Here is a 17,049-nt window from a genome sequence, read left to right on the forward strand (position 1 = left end):
ACATTTGCTGAAAGTTGAGAAGTAAGTGTAGCAACTTTCTCTTGTGATGCAACCAACTCTCTCCGCAGTTTCTGAATTTGCTAGAAAAACAACAGACTGCTGTCAGTATTTCAGCAATTTCCTTTTGTTGTGGTTATTTTGATATGTTTTCTTAAGAGATCACAAATAAGTTTACAGCATCTTAGTTTCTCATTTTAGTTTCCAAAATATCCAGAAAAACAAAATATTAAAGTTGATTCTTAGTGTTGCTCCAACTACTTTTTTGTAGTTAACCAGTGTATGAGCTAGGATTTCAGTTAAGGGAGCACACATGGGCAAATGCTTAATCACCTCATATGTACAATCCTCTGTTTGCAAGTGAAATGTCATGCTTTTTTACCCAATCCCATAAGTTCCAAACATATCTTTCGTGCAATCAAGGAAAGCAGCCCTGGATGTGGCTTGAGATTTTGAAACATGAATGCATTTGGGTGAGGTTCACTGTGCCTGACTGTAGACATGATGCAACCAACTTATGTTAAAAGTCTACATTAGACTAAGATAAAGTGACAAAAAGTACTACCCCATTGCCTGGAATGAAGAAGGCTTTGATGGCTACCTCAGACACAGATTTTTGCTTTGTGGATGTCCAAAATTAGGTGAGGTAAAGTAGTATTTTTTTTCTTTAACACAATGCTTCCTACAGTCCCTGCGATTCAAACATGCAGCCTCTTTAAACCTTATATAGTATTCAAAAACTTGCTTGACAACTTACAAAAATAAATGTCACTTTAAATGTGTTTGTTGACATGAAAATAAACTTAGTTCAAGATTCCTGTATCCTTTAATGAAAAACAGAATCCTTAAGAGATTTACATTACATCCTGTTTACATTGCAGCTGGGATAGATATCTAGCATGAAGCTTGCATACCATTTTAAGCTCTTTTAACCCTATTTGAGATGTTACTGGGACTTCTGGGCATTGTACTGAACTTAAGCACAGCATGGGATTCACACTGAAAACCCTTTCATATTCAGACATAAAAGAAATTATTTCAGACTAGAGAAGCAAAATGTGTGAAGCTAGCCTAGGAAAGGGAACATATAACAGCCACTACTAAAGACTATTGCAGTGCTTTAGTTTTATGACTCCCATGAAAACCAACAAGGAATATTGCACAAGCTTTAAGAATTAAAGCTAGTATTGTGTACTTCCACAATACAAAAATAGCTAGGTCATTTACACTGGCTCAGTGCAAAGGAGACAGATTATCAAGCTGTTCTCCATCCTGGGCTGACTCTTTTCTTTTTCCAAGTTTTCGGTTTTCAAGTGCAATTATTTGATGTTCCTGCTTAAGCTACACTTTCATCATATTCCTGCAGCTACACAGAGGTAGGTCTCATGAAGTGCTGTTCAATATCTCCTGTAAGAGCATCACAAGAAGACTCAGATACTGAAAAAACATCATGTTGAAACACACAAGAAAGAAATGTTGTTTCACCTCTGTATACAGGTGTATATAGAGGGCAATAAAATAAGAAATTGTAATTTATGCTACTGAGCTATGGCATACCTCTTTAGCTCCTTTGTTTTAATTTTAAAAGAAGTGAGCTTAGATAATTCAGGTAGAAATTATATTGAAATATACTGCACCAAGGAGGAAGAATATGTTTATTTGTTCAACTTCCTCAAAGTATCTTGAAATATCTAGAACAGTAAAAATAGGAGCAGCAAAAATGCATGAGTTGGAAGGCATGTAACTCTGTGAAGTGGAAGTGCACCCCTTGGTGCTGTATTTTATTGCTGTTACTCCTTGGTGCCCTTTTAATACAACCAGGACTTCATTTTGAGAAAGGCTGTAATTGTATCCAGCTGCTGACTCAAGCTTGTCACCCATTCTTATACACTGTGAGGAGAAAGAAGCTATTTTCCATGTCAAATTTGATTTATATCTGAAATCAATCTGCAATGCTCTGAAATCCATCAAAGTGGTCACTTTCAGAAATTTAATATAATGCAAAATGTAAGAGAGAGAAGTTCAAAGCAATCATTTGAAGTATTTTTCTCCTGAAAGGCAGCACATTACCTTGAATTGTACAGTCCTTAAGATCCAGCACAGAGTGGTATTAAGTCTGAAATCCGACCTATCACAACTCCTCAACTCAATGCCCAATTCTCATTGGTTCTTTTCATCTTTTCAGAATGGCAGCCAGGAGGCTTTCTTCAGCACAATGTTAAGAAAACGCCTTCTAGTACACTAAAAGCTGCACCAGGTTTTTACTTATACTTCTTAAAAGGGGATGCAAAGACACAGAGTGTATTTTTCCCAGTGACTAGGCAGTTTAGCCATAACAAGTAAACAATAAACTATAAAATAACATAATGCTAGGCATAAATATAAAAATGAAGAAAAGTTCTTACCTCTGAATGTGCTTTTTCCTCTGCCTGGAAGAAAACAAAGAAGAAATGGCTTAGAATCAGTGTGCAACATAATCAGGGTAATACAAAATAAGAGCCAGCTACACTGAAGTGAAATGAATAGCTTCATGAATCCATTACATTTAAGGAAGGTATCCAGTAAAAACGACAAATGGAATTCCTTTCAACTTACTGGGCAAGGCTCCAGCTGAAACCCCAAAGAGTATGTCAGCATACTAACAACAGGAAACAGTGGATAAAGGGAGAACAGGACCAGAACTGCAGAAATTGCAGCTATATTTCTAAGATACAAAAGAAAATGTACTATGCTGTCAGTGCATGGACCTTAGTCTGATATAAGCAAACTTTTACACTTCAATGATTATTAGGCCTCCTAGAATTATATTTATTTTACTGCATATTCCTGATACAATAACTAATCCCTGCTAAGAAAAGTTGTCAGTGCACCTGTAAAACATACATGGGAGAAGGTGAGAGGTACTTGCAGTTTAAAGTAATTTCTTCCATACAAAATACTGACCAAAATATTAAGAGCTATCAAGACATGTTAAAGTTTTAACTTAAACTTGCTAATATCATTTAACAATTTTAGATATTTTCCATATTGTAAGGTATTGTGTCATATAATGAAGCTATTTACTCAGCAGCCTTTTCTTTCAACAAGGCAAGAAACTAAACCATTGCAAGACAAACCTTTGAAAGTCATTCAATTTCTAAGCATGGGATTTGTCCTATTTAGGTGACATTTGGTGGACAGAGAAATCTTGCTTTAGTGGGATTCTAATGGAAAGGAATGGAGTGCCTTGAGAAAGGAACCGTTTCATAACATAAAATAAGAATCAGTTAATGTACTGGAAATCGATCCACCCCATAGTCTGAGGTGGCCCAACTTCAGAGAAGCAGTCTAGCATGTTCTGGAAGAGAAGTAAGCAGTAAAAGGAAAATGTAGCTAGAAGAATTATGTATAAATAACACTAGAAACACTGAGAAAACCCATGGTAATGTTTCTGAAGAAGATTCTCTAATATTGGGCAGTCTGTGCTATTACAAATTAATATAGCTGATTTTAGGCCTGTATTAGGCATATATTTTTGCCATTAAAATTTTAATGATTTATTATAGAAATGTTTTATTGCTCTCCCTGGTGTAAGGGGAGAACACTTCTGAAAAATGCCTCTTTCCATACATGCTTACCTCTTAACAGTCACTAAACAGACCATGGTGCTATGATATTAACCTTTGCAACAGCTTTTGACTGAAACTACTATAATACCTGATATATCACTACATGAGGATGATTTAGTATAATGATAGTTTTATTTTCCAGAACTGACATGATGCTCATACTGTGACACACTAACTTTCTGATCTATGTTTGCAAAAAGATCTGCCTACAGAGAAAAAAAAAGAATTCTATTCCCATTATTGTTACTTCAAACAAGCAGTGTGTGGAAAATCACAAAGGGATAGAGAATGACCATGAAAAAAAAATTGAGGTTGATGACCTTTTCCTAAAACTGCTGTATGGGGATGTGGTGTTGTCCTTAGACTGCCAAACCTGTTGATGAAGGCAATGCTCCATGTTGTTACCAGAGGACTCCCTCACTGCACAAGGAAGTGTTGCCTTTCTTCCTGAGTTCAGAGAGGTGGCTACCACAAGTCAGCTTTTGTGGCCAGTATAAGGTAATTGAAAAAGAAAGAAGAGGATTCTGGGGATGCTATCAAGTTAAAAATAAAATCTAACAACCAAATATATCTGAGCAGTTTTTACTTAAGTTCATGCTGACACCATTGTAACTGAGGACTCGGCCATTGCTTCAAAAGGCTCTAAAAGGAAATAATTATTTTTCTCCCTCTACTCCTCCATCTTATGCATGCACCCCATCCTCGTAGAGATTATTTTTCCTATTTTTGAAATGTTAGAATATTAACATACAAATGACATGTCCTCACACATCTCCTTTGAGCTTGGCTTAGCACAATCAATGAAGCCTAGCGAGTCAACTAAATATGTGAAAATTTAAGTGTCTCCCCTACAGAGAAGGAGATTAAAACTGGAGACAATCTTTCATAATTTGTTCAATTTCTCAGAGCACTAGATGTATTCACTGCCAAAACTGAATCAATCTACTAAGTCTGCTTACATGGCATATTTTTGAGTGAAACAAAATGGCTGTCTCTGTACATGCATATTTCTACAAGCTAGATTTCCAGTCTATGCAAGTTAAGTTCTGAAAATTCAAATGCAAGTAAAGAAGAAAGTCAATACATACAGAAAACAGTAGAGAATGCAGAACTTCTGTGTCACTGGACTTACTCATTTCAATGGTAGTAAATCATGAAATGTCTCTTCTGAATATCATATCTAATTCCCAAAGAAACATTCTTCATAGAATAACTTAAAGATTTTCAACTATCCGTTGGTAATAATACATAATGATCTTCATATTTATTTAGTACTTTATCTGAAACTCTCCACTGATTAGGCTGCAGAGAACTGCAACCTGTACCTCCTCTTCCCCACTCCCAAGTAATTAGGGACTGGTCTGGACTAGAATTACTTGCAACTTGCAGTTTAAGGCCTGGAAAAATCTAATGCATGTGTTCTTGATGTTTTAGATATGCTTTTCTATGAACCTTTTTCTAATTAAACATAACTCAGAGAGACACCTGGAAACATGGAGAGGACACAGACTTCATGAATGCATGGGATGAAAGCAGTTAAGTAGGTTGCTCTCCTCTGAAAAGGGGTTACTACAGCATGTAATTGTAGTTAGCAAATAGGTTGCAAAGCAATAGTTGTGTATCCTCAAGGGAATGTCCAAGCATGTTAAACTGCTCCCACATGGATGATTTCTCATTAGTAGAACAACTGAAGCAATAAATTATGCAAAATGTATAACACTCCCGTAAGATAACAAAAAAACATATTAAAACAATAAAATAGAGACAAAAATCAAACCCAGAACAACTTCTGGAGCTAGAAGCAAATCTAATTGGTCTAATTAATTAAGATTAAAATTTTTAAAGTTACTTTTCTCTTTGTAAATAACATCCAAACGCTGTCATTTGCAAGAAAGATCAGTAGACATTTAAACTGCAAATTGTATCTCCCTTACCCTAAAGCAATCTTGCGGTTTTCAAGAAGTGTACCTCAAACAGTGCTAGGATTTAATTACTTTGTAAATTGTGCAATCAGAAAGCTAGCTGAAATTAAGCAAAATCACTCAAAATTATGAACTACAATAGCATAAGGACCCCCCTTAAAGAGACACTTAGACCATTATCTTATTTTTAGCTTTCAAAATGTGTACTAGGTGATTTTAAACTGTTACAAGCAATAAACAAAAAAGATGAAAATAATGTTTTCTAAAATAGCATGCAGTAATAAAAAGTTGAAAATAAACATTCCTACTTTATTGAGGTAAAATTTTAAAATTCTTCCAAATCTCAAAGTATTGAAATTGTCATGAACAATGAACAAGAACCAAGGCAGGCAGAACTTTTTTTACAACGTCAATACTCACCGTAGAGTAGAGAGAGGATGTGCTGGAGACAAGTGATAATGAGGACCCATGTACTTTAAAAAAAAAAATAACATGAAATATTGATAAAAGCATAAAACTTCCTCCATGTAGCTCAATAACTAAACAAGTTTTTAAAATGAGAACCAATTTTCTACAAAGAGCAATTATGAGTATAGAAATCTATTGATAGATTTCCCTGCATTTAGAAAGATTGTCCTATACAGATAAAACACTTTCTGTGTATAAGGAAGGAGAGTGAGCCAATGACATTCAGTATTATTATCAGCAAACCAAGCATCTCTTTTGTTATTTTGACAAGAAATCACTTGATAAATACAGTCTTTAGAGAAACCGGAAATTGAGCTGCTTATACATCTGTCCTAAACTGAGCAAATTATTTTAATAAGAGATGATGCTTTGGAGAACAGTTCACATTCCCTGGTGTGAGCTTCCAAGCTTTGGTCAGCACAGTGCTGACTCGTGTAGTTGTGGTCCATGGGAAGGGGTTACTGTGAGACATAGTGCCATTATTTCCACTAATCATCAGTGAATCAATCTCAAGAGCATCGAGGGAATGTTGTAGGGCTGTAATTTAAAAAATGGAGTACCCAGCCAGTCCGAAAATGGCAAGTGAAGACTAAAACTGAAACAAAATTGCCCCTTCTGCTTCTGAGGAAGGCTACACCCATAGAGAATTTTGAAGAAATTAATTTATTTCATCATCTCTTTTTAATTTTGTTTCACAAGTTCTTCTGGTATTTATAATCTGTCAAGGTTTGGTAAATAAATTATTTTGCTTTAATAGTTACTTGGCATCTGTATGCCAAAAACCGACACAAGAATATTTGGATTAGCCAAATGGACTTTAAATCTAGTTTTTTAACTAGGTAAATATTTATAGAAATGCAGTACACTGACCACTGAATTCTGTGGCTGCCAATATATGTTTGCTTTTCAGCCTCTGGTTTTAATCTGTCAGCTAAACTCTCATTTTGGATTTATACGCAGTGGCTCTATGCATTACCTCACTTCTTTCACTTTATCCTTCCTCAGAGCTCCTGTCTTAAAATACATTTGACCTTCCAACAGCATCAATTCATGTCAATCTCTAATGACTGCAAACTGCTGAAATCTGTTTATTATCACTGCATTGACTTTCATTTACTCAGGCTGATCATGGTTATCCACTCCAGCTGGATATGAAACATAACAAATGAAAAAGCTTTCATCAAAGCCACTGCTGACCCATTACTGAAATTCTACATTCAACACCTCTTTTTCTATGCATAAATTATTTTCCTTGTTTTCTCTATTATTCTTCCACTGTTTCCTTTGGTAATTCTGTTCCTCAGCAAAGGGTCTGTATTCAGCTCTGTCCTTGAGTTATGTGATATGCTTCTGTGCAGTCAGCCATCCTTTCCATGCTGGCAACTCACAGCTTGAGTTGTCCTGTACCCTGCTGCTAGTATTATATACCCAGATGTCTGCCTGATATATCATCTAAAATACAGTAAAAGGAATCAAAAAGTAGAAGTGTTACTTGCCTGTTGTTTCATCTAGGACTTTTTTTGTCCCCTTTTATCTCATAACTATGAACTTTAGAGCTAGGGGAAGATTTTTTTATTTGCCTGTTATAAAGATCATTTATACTGTCATTGCTTAGCAGTAGACAATATTGGTGAGATAACATTATAGAGAGAATCTCCACAAAATTTTAGTTGTCTCCTTTTTTTTTTTTTTTTTTTTAATTAAAAGCTGTGAGAACTTTGCATTCAGGGGAATTGTAAATAATCAGATTTACCAGAAATGTTAGATAGAAGAAAATTTTACAGTGCATTTAATTAGAAGTTATCAGGTACTCTGTGAATAAAAAAAGAGCAAAACCAAAATCAAACCATAACATATTCCCCAAGTTTCAGGTGTTCCACATAGCATTAAAGAAAGCCGACCAACAGTAATAATCTGCATAAAGTAGTGAGTTCAGATTAAATGACAGAATTTAAATATAGAAATTCACATAGTGTTTGCTGTAGGAGGCTGTAGGAAATGACTACAAAAGAAAGGGCATGCTAAGTAGCATTGGTTTTTGGGAAAAAAAAAAAAAAAGGAAGTACAGAAGTAGGAATAAGAAAGCATAGAAACAAAGTAGTCAAGGTATGTTCTGACACTGCAGATTTAGAGGCAAAAAGAATAAAATAATTTTCCAAGAATGGCTTCCTTTCCTCCAAAATTTCTTATAGAGGATTTGTACATGTATCAGAGACACAGCAGTGCATATTACTTGGTGAAAGAAATACCTTCCACGTTTTAGGGTAAGGAAGGCCTGGGAGTCCAACTCAGCAAAATTAATAAAAACTTCACAAAATCATTGAAGTTTTTATGTTGCAGAAGAAATATTTTAAAATTTTACTGCACTTTGGACATCTATTTTGGGAACCATTTGCTGATCCAAATAGTAATCCAGTCTTACCTTCTTCCATGCTGTCCCTGAATGAACCTGAATGACTAATTGCTCGTGGTCTCTCTTCTAAGGACGTAGCACTGCCACACAGTTGGGAATCATCATATAAATCAAAAGAAGTGTCTTGTGCAGGGATGCTGTTTGAACGCATCATGCTGGGTCCAGGAAGGTTAAACTGTGATAGGTTGGTAGGACTCACTAGAATACAAAGCCTTATTAATGAAGCACATTTCCATTAAGTTAATTTTGGTTCTGCAAAAAACTGTAATGTAGGATAATCGTGGTTAGGTGGACTTCATGCCGTTGAGAAAATGAAAGGCTTTTATTTCTACATTTAAAGACACCACAAAAAGGTGAAGTAGATGACCTTAAAGGAGCTGGAGCTGGATGAGATTAATCCTGTAAAACACACGGTAACACTAACACTGGTGTTTGAACACACTTGTTCACTTTGTCAGCCCAAGACAGAAAATCAACGTCAGAGATTCAAAAGTTAAAAAGGAATAAGTCATAAGTATTTTTTATAAGCATCTCAATTAATTAGTATCTGTATTTTATTGTTATATGCCTACATTACTGTCTACTGTTAAGACCAAGGTTTATTGGCATATGCAAGACGCTTATACTTTGGTTTTCAGGAGCACCTACCACTATATTAGGTAGGTATATTCCCGCATAGGCCAGTTGAATCTCATCCTAATAAACAGGTGTAGTCCGATCACTCATGGTTGAAATCTAGTACAGCACTGATGAACCTACTTTAAGCTTTTGTGAAGTTTGTTTGCCAGTAGGAAGGAAAGCCTGGTTATGGTTCACCTCTACCACACAAATTCAATGCCTAGAAGGAAATTTGTCTAACCAAATTCAGCCTCAGTGTTTGGACTTTTATTTTAGATCATGCAAAATGTGCCTTAAGTTATAAACTACTAGAACAGCTGTGTTGTGAGAACAAATTACTCCATAGGGCTATGATAATGGAAAGAAGAAAAGGACAATGACAAAATAAATTTTAAATCCCACGATTTCATTGCTCTCTGTTGTGAGTATGAGAACTATGAACAAAAAGGAAAACTGATTACAAAGAGCTGTGGCCTAAAACTACAGGAGGAAAATTCAAAGGAGTCCCTTGCTTAGCCAGGACCCGATTTACTTTTTAAAAGTAGCTTTCTTCAACTCCTTTTCCCATATGTAATAAAGACCAACATTTGTATGTCTGATCAAATTTCTTTTGAGTGATTGTAACCCAAAGATGCCATAAGCTGAGACAGAGTGATGGAAGTGTTAATGCTTCAAAGGTTCCTCAGTAAGGGCCTAAATCATGAAAAGCTCATTGTGAATCTAGGTATGTGTCAAGTGCAGTCCAAATAAGTGGTTTTCTATTAAGAATTAAAGAAAAAAAATAAAATTAAGAAAACTAAACTTGTGTTGGATTAACTCAAAACGAGATACAGGTGAACCAAGCCTAAATCTTGACCTGTAATCAAATAAATCTGCAATGTGAATCACATGCCAAAATACTATATTGCATCCAAGGTTAGGATTTGGATTGGGCCCAGTGCAGTTATAGCCAGATCCAGCTACTGAAACACATTGGAAAAGTATATCTCAAAGCAAACCTCTGTGTAGGAAAAATGTTTTCTGTTTGGGTTGACATTCACTAAAGTCACTAGAAAGAATCCTACTGACTGTGAAACTTAAAAAATGAGTAGCTTTGAACTAGAAGGTAATTCCAGCTCTACCTCAAATTTTTATCTCCTTGGACAATTCTTAGAGTATCTGTTCATTTTTTTCTGTGTACAAAATAGGAGGTACCCTGGCCCACTCCATTAACAACACCGTGAGTTTCCCTTCATTAGTGAGGTACCACAATATGGTGATGGAGATGTAAAATAAACTACCTAGTTTGGCAGACTAAGAAATATGAATGGTTGAATTGCATGATTCTATTATAGAGTGGGAGAAACAGTGAAGGGAAACAGCATTTACCCAGGTTGGAAAAGTGATATTTTCCAGTTGCAGATGAAGATATAGCTGAAGGAGAAACAAGTGGGGACTGACTGCCAGTGTCTTGCAGGCCTCCAGTTGAATGGGAGCGTAGCCATTCCTTGCCTTCCTCCTGACTTGTCTGCCGGGATGATGGCGTATACCTGAAAAACCACAGCTGACATGCTCAAGACAATGACAAAGTGATGTCTTGGAAAGAAACAGTCACGTAAATACCCTTCACCAGTTAGATAGGACAAAACCCTTGGAAAGCAGCCAAGTGATTATCACCAGGGGTTTCAACAAGGTAAAATTTACCATCAGACTACATCAGAAAAAGTACAGGACTTGAAGCCCCTTTCCTCCTAATCCCCCTCCCCAAAACAGCATTCCTTTTCTTTGAAGAGATATGATGATAAACATTGCAAACAGACAACTGAGCTGACAGAAAAGGACTTCAAAGCTATAGGAAGTGTACAGGTTGATGCAAAAGGTCGGAAGCTGTATGGTTAGGATGGGGAATGAACAGACTAGAAGCCAAGAAACGTGAGTAGCCACTTACAAGATGACATCTGCCACAGATCCTGTGGGCAATTGGTTAGATGACAGGAGTGAAAGAGATCAACAACTCTGAAAAAGGAATTTGCATTGGAAATGACAGCTACTCATGGTCATACACATGATGTCTGCTGCTCTGAATGCTACAGGCATTGTGTCCTGCCCCAAACTGGGGGGAGGGAAAGGGACAGGAAAAATCCACAATTAGCAGAAACAAGTTCTCTGGAAGGAAGAAGTCTGGCAATCAAATAATTCATCAGCTGCTTCCTATGGCAAACCAATAAAACAAGTGCAATATGGCACATGGGCTAAGAGGGAGAACTGGTAACTCACTGGCTCAGCCTCTCTTCGCTAGGCTGGAAGAAGAGCAATTCTGGCAGTGGTTAAACATTAAAATGTGCAGGCAGTATGGATCTTAATCAAGAGGTTGTTTTCAACAATGTCTGCAATAGCCTGCTTTGTTCAGCACAATCTGCTGCTGATAAATGAGCACCTTTTCACCACTGCCATGAGCCTTCAGTGTTCCCCAAACAGCAGAAGAGGAGAAAGCGCTTTTGATATTCTGGCTTCAGGCTCATGAGGTACAAGTGTTTCTGCTTAGAAAGAAGATTAAATGAACATGTAAGTTCTTGTGTTGTGCTTGGGGTTTTGTACAATATTTTATGGCACTAAACCATCTTGTTCTTATTAAATATTTACTTCCTTTCCCCTTTCAAAATGACACTATGATATTTGCCTGTAATTGTGGTAGAGCACAGACTTACCAAGCGGTTATCAGATTGGAAAGATGGCAAAATGAGAATTAAGGATCTGAGTTTTGGACTGGGATCTCTGCACATTAAATCAAACTGACATTTTTTCTTGGCTAACTGATCTGCTTACATGCCTATAAGCAGTTTTCCCACTCCATTTCACTTTCAGCTTGCAGCCACCATTACAGTTGTACAGCCACAAAACTTGATCATCCCATTGTACCCTTGAAGAGTTGCCATTATACCTCTTTCGTGTCTTCCATCTTTTCCATTTCTCTCCAAATCCAAAATGATTGTTTTGGGATAACAGGAAATTTGATTAAATTCTTAGTAAGGAATAGCTAGTGCAGAAGGGCAGAAGGTGCTTTATAGTGATAACAGTTTGGAATAGCTAGTGCAGAAGGGCAGAAGGTGCTTTATAGTGATAACAGTTTAGCACTATCTTAACATTTCATAAATATTATTTATCCATGACTCAAGAGATTTACTGCATAATTTCAGTGATTGGAAGGCTGCAGAGTGTCTTTGCACATGCACATATATCCTTGCTTGCTAAATCTTTTTCTTGGACTGGGGAGATAGTCTTCCATGCCTGATGAGACCAGCCAAGTTACCTAACGATCCCCTCTTTTAACCATGGATCAGAGAAGAGGGTGGATGAATTCTGTTTTCTGTGATGAAGACAGCTCTATTTAGTAGGGAATTAGTAGCAAAGTTGGAATCTGAGTACTGCTGGATAGGGACCAAGAAGACTATTTGGAGCGGGATTCATTTTATACTTACAAACCTTGGATAATAAAATTAGTATTTCTTAGCCCTACCCTTTACTAGATCTTAAATTCAAATTTCACGAGTGTTTCCATTTAGAGTTCAAGTTCAGATCCACCTCTAAAACCTTGTTTTTCTCAGTAATGTTTTCAATAATTAGTCATTAAATTGCATAAGTATCTTGTTATGTCTTTTTTAGCTCTCCAGGATTCAAGGCCTTTTAAGATTCATTGCATAAGGAAATACTTAAAATACTTAAAATTTACTTTTCATGTCATATCTTGAAAGAAAATTTATTCATTAGGCAGACTTGGAAAGAAAAGGTCCGTTGTTAAAATCTACATTTTTGGTTTGAATCTAAATTCCAAGAATTTTGTTGTAAACAAGATCAACAAAAGGAGAAAGAAAAGTAGAGGCAGTGTAGAAAAGGTTATAGAAAAACAAAGAAGCAGCAGTCATGCTCAAAAAAGTATATACCTTAATCCCTTTTTGGGTAGTGTATTTCTGTCAAGCTGCGTGCTGTTAAAACAAAAAAAATCCCTAAGGACATACAGTAAACAGGACTGTTCAGAATAACAAATTTTAAAGCTCTAGGTTTGTATGCATAACAGAAGGTCATTTAATGCTTTTTAATATAACTTTCATGATAAATCCCTTATTCATTGGAGGGCACAATAGGACATGGACTGCTGCACATTCATTTTTCATCTAGATGTGCTCTGGGCTGGGTCAATAGTAATTTGGAGACTGTCCAAGTCAGAAAGAAGTGCTTCTTTACCATTTCTAACCTTCCCACAGCTTCACTCTGTAATCTGTATGAGAATCATATGGTCACAGTATGAATCTTTATTTTTCACAGTTGTCTATGATAAGCCAATAGATTTCAAAAAGAAGTGAAGGTCGTGGCACCCGCTAAGGGACAGCATGGCCTTGCCAGAAGCCAAATGACAGCTCTGCATGTAGAAATATATACTAAAGATACAGACTCTTGGCTATGTTGAGAGGCTGACATAGTAAGGTGACGGTGGGGACAATGAAAACTGGCACCAGAGCAACATTGTTCAATATTCATGCACACATGGTGTCAGAGCAGCTGATTACCCAAAATCTATGGCTGGAGTTTTCCTCATTTAAACCCCATGACCAGAAGGGCACCCACTAGCCTTCCTTCCAACAACTGTAATTTGGGCATTTCATCATAAAGTCTTGGTAATTCAGTCTCTGACTGGTGTGGGTTGAACTAATTACCATCAAGTATTTTTCCCTTAAGAATATAACTTAGTGTCACTGTATGGATTAAATGGTGAAATGACTTTAGAAAGTTTCTGTACTACATATCATAATCACAGCTCTGAGAGCAGCAGTAACTTAGGATGCTTCCTACCCAAGAAAACTCTCACACCTTTATTAAAGGTGGTTTCCTATTGTTCTGGAAGTGATGGGTGTCCTACTGCTATGTAACCTTGATCCAAGTAGGCAAAAACAGTGAAAACACTGTTGACATTAACAATCCATTAATATTAGGGCCCTAACTAATGGAAGCAAACCACTCTTGCCAACAGAAAGTTTTATAGGCGAATTTAATAATTTAATAAGGGCCTTCTTCTGCATGTGGAGAAAGGAAATGGAAGGAGAAACTTAGCAGAATTTCAGCACAGGTATTATAGTCCATGTGAGAGTAGTCCCATGTCGGACAGAGGATGTATTTTCAGCATTTTGCTCCCAACATAACTAACAGGACCAAGAATGGTGGACAAAAAGCCAGCATAAATTTGAGTGCATGATTCACTTATTTTTTAGTCCCTTATAGAGAAAAATGGGGCCTTGATTTCTCTTATGTACCTTTATGCACCTCTAAATCAAAAAAAATAAACATGATCATAATAACACCAGTTTCTTCTGCAAATATTTAAAAATCCTAATGAACGATATATTTTCTAATATTACTTGAAGATATATGTATTTCAAAAGAATTGATAGCGCGTTATCTAAAAATAAAGGAGTCAGTACTCCTTTAAAGCAATCCACAAGCCAAAAGTTATGTCAGTCAGTTAAGTAGACTAGTAGAGACCATAGGATTTTGCAAAAAAACTTTTGAATTCAGATACTGAAATGAAATAGGGGTGAATATTCCTCAACATAAGCATGGAGTTATTGCAGCTGCATAAAAGTGAGTGTAGCAAATACTCATACTGTGTTTCTAAAATACTAAAGCTTATGAAGATGCTCCTAGAATTCAGATAATTGTATGAAAACATTAACCATGGTTTCATGTAACTATTACTTCAGACCAAAAACTTTTAGTATCTGAAATAATTCATCCACCAAAATTTGGGGACAATACTTCTACAGAAACTGGACTTCTGGTAAATAGAACTGAATTTACCTTAGATTTCTAAGGATGATATGATAAAAAAGTCATTCCTTTCCTAAAAGAAGAAATGCATACGTGAACAAATAGTAATATAAAGTGAGGATGAGAATATCATAATATTCCTGATGTTTTCCTTTGCCATTTCAATTGCAAAAGGCATTCTTGCAAGAAGGTGCATGCAGATGTAGGCTGAAGTTATCAAGCCCGCTGTATCTGGTTCTCTTTTATTTTGCACTGCTGAAACTCACTGCAACTTTTATTATAGAAAGCCTGTCAGTTCTCAGTTTCCTACTTGTCCTTGGTGTTGAGGTTACCTTGGGAAGAGGCTATAATACTACATCTTTGGGCTATATATATAACTGTTTCAGAGTTTAATTTGTTTAGGGAATAAAACAAATTATTGCAAGCTAACAAACAACTAGAGAGGTCTGTGACAGTCTGGGCCAAGCTGATATGGGTCTTATAAATGAGTTTCTACAAATGGTTGAGGACATAAGAAAATCTGATACATGATGTACTGTTTCACACCTGAAAAGCACAACCATCAATTATCATGATAATTTAAAATAATTGAAAGTTTTGAAGAACATAAGTGGATTTCAATGCACTTTCATGGCCTTCAAAATGAAACATTCTCTTAAAGCAAACCAGAAAAAGCCAGTTACGCAATCAGAAACCACTTCCACTCTGCTAATCTTAAAATGCAGCTATTACTGCTGCTGAGACCACTGTTAATTCCTATATTTCTGCATTTTTAAGCATCCCTTGCTGTGTCACTCAGACCAAGCAGAAGAAAATCACAACTTTGCAATGCCCAACAGCAATTAAGTGTTTGAAAGAACTAGTGGTGATGTGTCCACCTGGAAAATTTTACAATTAAATCAATGATATTTCACCAATTAACTCCTGAAGATGTTTTTGTTTTAGAGACTAGGTACCTGCATGTTTTATTTTAATCCTTCTAGATTTTTACAAGGTAAAATACAAGTGTCCTCCCATACAGGGAGTTATACTGCCATGACAACAGAATTAGACTTGTCTAAATAAATACTGCTAGTGCAAAACCAGCAAAAGGCCTGAGACATGCAAAATCTGCTGAAAAGGCAAATATTTTTTTAGTATTTATTGAGCCTATTTTCTTGCTATTACAATGTAAAAGAATCTCATTGAATGATACAAAATTTGGCTGCAGTAAACTTCAACACTTCACTCCAGGAGTTGTCAGGGAGCTCTGTGTTAATGACATACCATGGCTCAGTGGGTAGCCTGAAGACTGCCTGTGGGCCATGTAGACAAATATATAGAGACCTTGCAGATTTGCTGTCTCCATGGCAGGTGACTGATTTTTTTCAGGCAGTCAAGGGCTACTCTCCTTCACAGAAAACTCAGAAATTTTGTTCTCATTTTCCGGGTTCTTTTCAGCTGTATCAAATCTTTCTTAAAACTTCATGTCCCCAAGTCTTCAAGTTAAAGCCTTAACATGAAAAAGTAGAGTGGGATAGCTACTTTCCAAGACTTATATGTGATATTTTCATTTTCAAAATGTTTTGTCTCAGCAATGGCACTATAACTCCTTAGACACTTTCTGCAAAATAGCCTCACCATTTTCCATTTTGTAACTGTGCAAATATATCTTACTGTGTTATATCCCTTCAGACTAACAAGCTTTTGATCACTAATCCTCAATAAGTCTTTACCGACCAGTCAAGCATCTTTATTTTCCCTGTCTGCTCATGAGAATGTTATTTGGAATAGGACTTAAAGCTCTACTAAGTTCAGGATTTTTATTGCATCTACTAATTCCTTTCCTGTACTCAGAAATTCTGTTTTGCTACAAATGAATTAAATTAGTCTTATTTAAAAGACTGTTAATGACTTATCCCATGTTATCTGCCCCTTAACCCATTTTGTTTAATATCTTCTTTCCACGCAAGGTGGCCTTCCTGTAATCCCCTCACTCTCCGTGCCAGGTCTCCTCCTCACTCCATCAGCACAGACCCATTGAAAACTCTTCTTCATTTCTAATGACTGCAAAGTTATTTCAGAAGTAGATAAATGAAAAGTTCATCAGGACCAATAAACTGGAGTAATATTTAACCTTTTCATTTCCTCTTACTATGCTTGCCATTAGTGACATTTATCTATCAAATTGCAGTTCAAATTTGCTTCAGTGAAGCAAAGCCACATTTTTTCCTATCATCTATCG

At 36.3% G+C, this 17,049-nt stretch overlaps 1 protein-coding gene across 1 annotated transcript in view; it reads right to left on the reverse strand.

Annotated features, from left to right (window-relative positions):
* Window positions 1-17,049, reverse strand: part of NAV3 (neuron navigator 3) — a 384,858-nt gene that overhangs the window by 38,529 nt on the left and 329,280 nt on the right. The window contains exons 18-23 of the mRNA XM_025895950.2: window positions 12,947-12,988; window positions 10,395-10,555; window positions 8,418-8,606; window positions 5,948-6,000; window positions 2,403-2,426; window positions 3-80 (exon numbers count right to left, since the gene is read on the reverse strand). Coding sequence (XP_025751735.1) covers window positions 3-80; window positions 2,403-2,426; window positions 5,948-6,000; window positions 8,418-8,606; window positions 10,395-10,555; window positions 12,947-12,988 — 547 coding nt within the window. The remainder of the gene's footprint in view (window positions 1-2; window positions 81-2,402; window positions 2,427-5,947; window positions 6,001-8,417; window positions 8,607-10,394; window positions 10,556-12,946; window positions 12,989-17,049) is intronic.

This window comes from Manacus vitellinus, unplaced genomic scaffold, assembly GCF_001715985.3.
Source record: "Manacus vitellinus isolate BGI_N305 unplaced genomic scaffold, ASM171598v3 scaffold_5_pilon, whole genome shotgun sequence".
NCBI classification, from domain to species: Eukaryota; Metazoa; Chordata; class Aves; order Passeriformes; family Pipridae; genus Manacus; species Manacus vitellinus.